The sequence below is a fragment of the Argentina silus genome (assembly GCF_951799395.1).
Source record: "Argentina silus genome assembly, chromosome: 12".
NCBI classification, from domain to species: Eukaryota; Metazoa; Chordata; class Actinopteri; order Argentiniformes; family Argentinidae; genus Argentina; species Argentina silus.
Genome location: NC_139666.1, coordinates 19,764,224 through 19,766,723, shown reverse-complemented (window position 1 = coordinate 19,766,723; position 2,500 = coordinate 19,764,224). Strand labels below are relative to the sequence as shown.

The window sequence follows — 2,500 nt, the reverse complement described above, 5'->3', positions numbered from 1 at the left end:
AATAACACACGAGAGGGAGTGCGATATCGTGAAGAGTGTTTATGGCGTATGTATACATTTTACAAGTGAAAGTGATAATGTTGCTGTGCTGATATTATGGACATCAGAAACGCTCAATTGCTTCTCGACCAATCACAGTGCTCGTGATAAACTCGCTGTATGAACTCGCACTCACGCGAGCGTGCTCGTGTAACATCAAACAGACCTCTACTCCTATCTGGTCGCCCGGCTGTCCTCTCAGGCTGATAGGTCAGCCAGACAAAATGGCTGCTTGTGCGGTCGGCTGAGGTCATATGTAATGAACAACCATATATGGCTCTGCTTATCATTACCATTGGACAGATACGGCTAGCCTCATTGACACCCGGATAGACTCGTCGTTGATTTAACAGTTAGTAAATCTCCTAATCTCCTGGTGACTCTTTACACTCAGTGACGTCTAGACATTGGTCGGAGATGGTTAGATAATAGTCATTGCATCACTCTGTCTCCCCCTAATCCTTAGACCTTTGGTCAAGTGCTCTGACTGACTTGAATGTGAACTAAATTGAACAACTGAATACTTCAAGTGGTTGACTCATTCTCCCCCCACCCCCCCACCCCCCCACCCCCCCCCCTCTCTCCTTTGTCACCTGTAGAGAAGAAAGCTGAGGAGGCGGCCGCCAGCCCAGGTGAGTGTGTGTGTGTGTGTGTGTGTGTGTGTGTGTGTGTGTGTGTGTGTGTGTGTGTGTGTGTGTGTGTGGGGGACATGGTTGTGGTGTGGTTTCTGGGCCAATCAGAAGTGTGTCTCTCAGTTCTTATCTCTATCAGGCAGGTGTATCTCCATCAGAGCCAGCAGACCGCTCCTCTCTCTGCTCTCTGCTGATAGGGGGCTAGGCCTGTGGAATACACACTCTACACTCTTACCACGAAGAACCCTTTTGGGGTATTTTGGTGGGGCTGATGGGGTAGAGTATCTCTACTTCACCTCATAGGAATTGTTCTGTTTCAAATCCAAACTTTGGAGTATAGAACCAAAAGAAGAAACAAATGCTTTCCTGTCCCGTTACTTACGGAGTGGACTGTATAAGTCAGAGACACACTTAACTAAAGGAGGATGTCACTTCCTGATCAACAACACATGACATTTGCCATTGGATGGAAAGAGCCCCCTGGAGCTGGTAGATACTGGAGGTTTCTGGACAAGACAGGGATCAATATGTGAAATGTGTGTGTGTGTGTGTAGAAGTCTCTGTTGTCTCATTGTTATGCTACAGTCAGAGCGTGTCAGTCAGCAAGGCTGGAGTACCTGTTAAATTGTGGGTTTGGTTTTGTGAGTCTTAATTGTGTTTGTATCACCCCCCCCCCCAATCTCTCTCCCCCCCCCCCACCCCCCCCAGTGGTGTGTTACGTAGCGGACCGTAATGAGTTGAGGAGCCGTGTGATCCAGTGGCTGCAGACTGAGGTGGTCCCAGACGGCTGGTTCGCCAAGGGCTCCAACTTCTCTGACATCCTGCAGAAATACTTCAAGGTGTGTGTGTGTGTGTGTGTGTGTGTGTGTGTGTGTGCTTGTGCGTAACCCCCCCCACCATCCCTCCCTCCCTCTGTCCTCGTCCACTCCAGAATCCTCAAAGCTGTCTCAGGCCGTGCCTAATCATTCATGTGACAACTCTCTCAGGCATGTGAACCCTCCTTAATGACTGTCGCCCTCCTGTGGTGATGGACCCCAGCCACTCTCCCATCGGCCTTAAAGGGGAAATGCGGTGGTCAGTGTTCCGGACAGTCTTGGTTCGGTTCGGTCCACTCTGCTGACTGTTTCTCCCACACAGTCAGGGTTAGGAAATGAGTCTCATGTCTTGGCTGATGCATTCTTCCAAAGTGATTTACAGCACAGTGAGCGCGTACATTATTTAATTTTTTTGTCCCAGCGGGAATCGAACCCACAACCTTAGCATTGCTTGCACCACGCTCTACCAACTGCCTCACAGAGACAAAGTACAGCTGGATAATGGAGTCTTTTAATTAGACCCCACCACCAGCACCCCCTCCAACCCCTCCACCCCCTCCACCTCCACATCCACCCCAATATAGAGGTCCACTGACCCCCCCTGTAAGGAGGGGATTACAGACCATAACCGTCCCCACGGCAACAGGTCCCTGCATCCAAACTCCACAATCCCCTTTTCTGGCAAGGCCGCAGCGTCTCTCTTTCCCCGCCTTCTCTCTCTATCTGTAAGTCCCTCTATAGCTCCTTCTCTTTCTCCCTCCCTCCCTCCCTCCCTCCCTCCCTCCCTCGCTCTCTCTCCAATTGTCATGTCACTGTCCCAGTGCCCCATTTGGAGCATTCAACATAGATATCTATAGAATAGAAGCTTTAATCTGACCCACTTTTGATGAATCTTTTGCTGAGTCAATTGCCCTGCCGGGCCAATGGACATGATCCACATTCCAAACAATGGCGCTCTATACGCAGCAAGTTCTGAGTTAACCATGCAGCTCTCCTGAATGGCTGTGAATGGCT

The 2,500-nt window shown here is 50.1% G+C and overlaps 1 protein-coding gene across 1 annotated transcript in view; it reads left to right on the top strand.

The window, feature by feature from the left end:
* LOC310812781 (follistatin-related protein 1-like) overlaps window positions 1-2,500 on the top strand; it is a 21,673-nt gene that overhangs the window by 13,770 nt on the left and 5,403 nt on the right. The window contains exons 5-6 of the mRNA XM_083681483.1: window positions 639-671; window positions 1,380-1,510. Coding sequence (XP_083537609.1) covers window positions 639-671; window positions 1,380-1,510 — 164 coding nt within the window. The remainder of the gene's footprint in view (window positions 1-638; window positions 672-1,379; window positions 1,511-2,500) is intronic.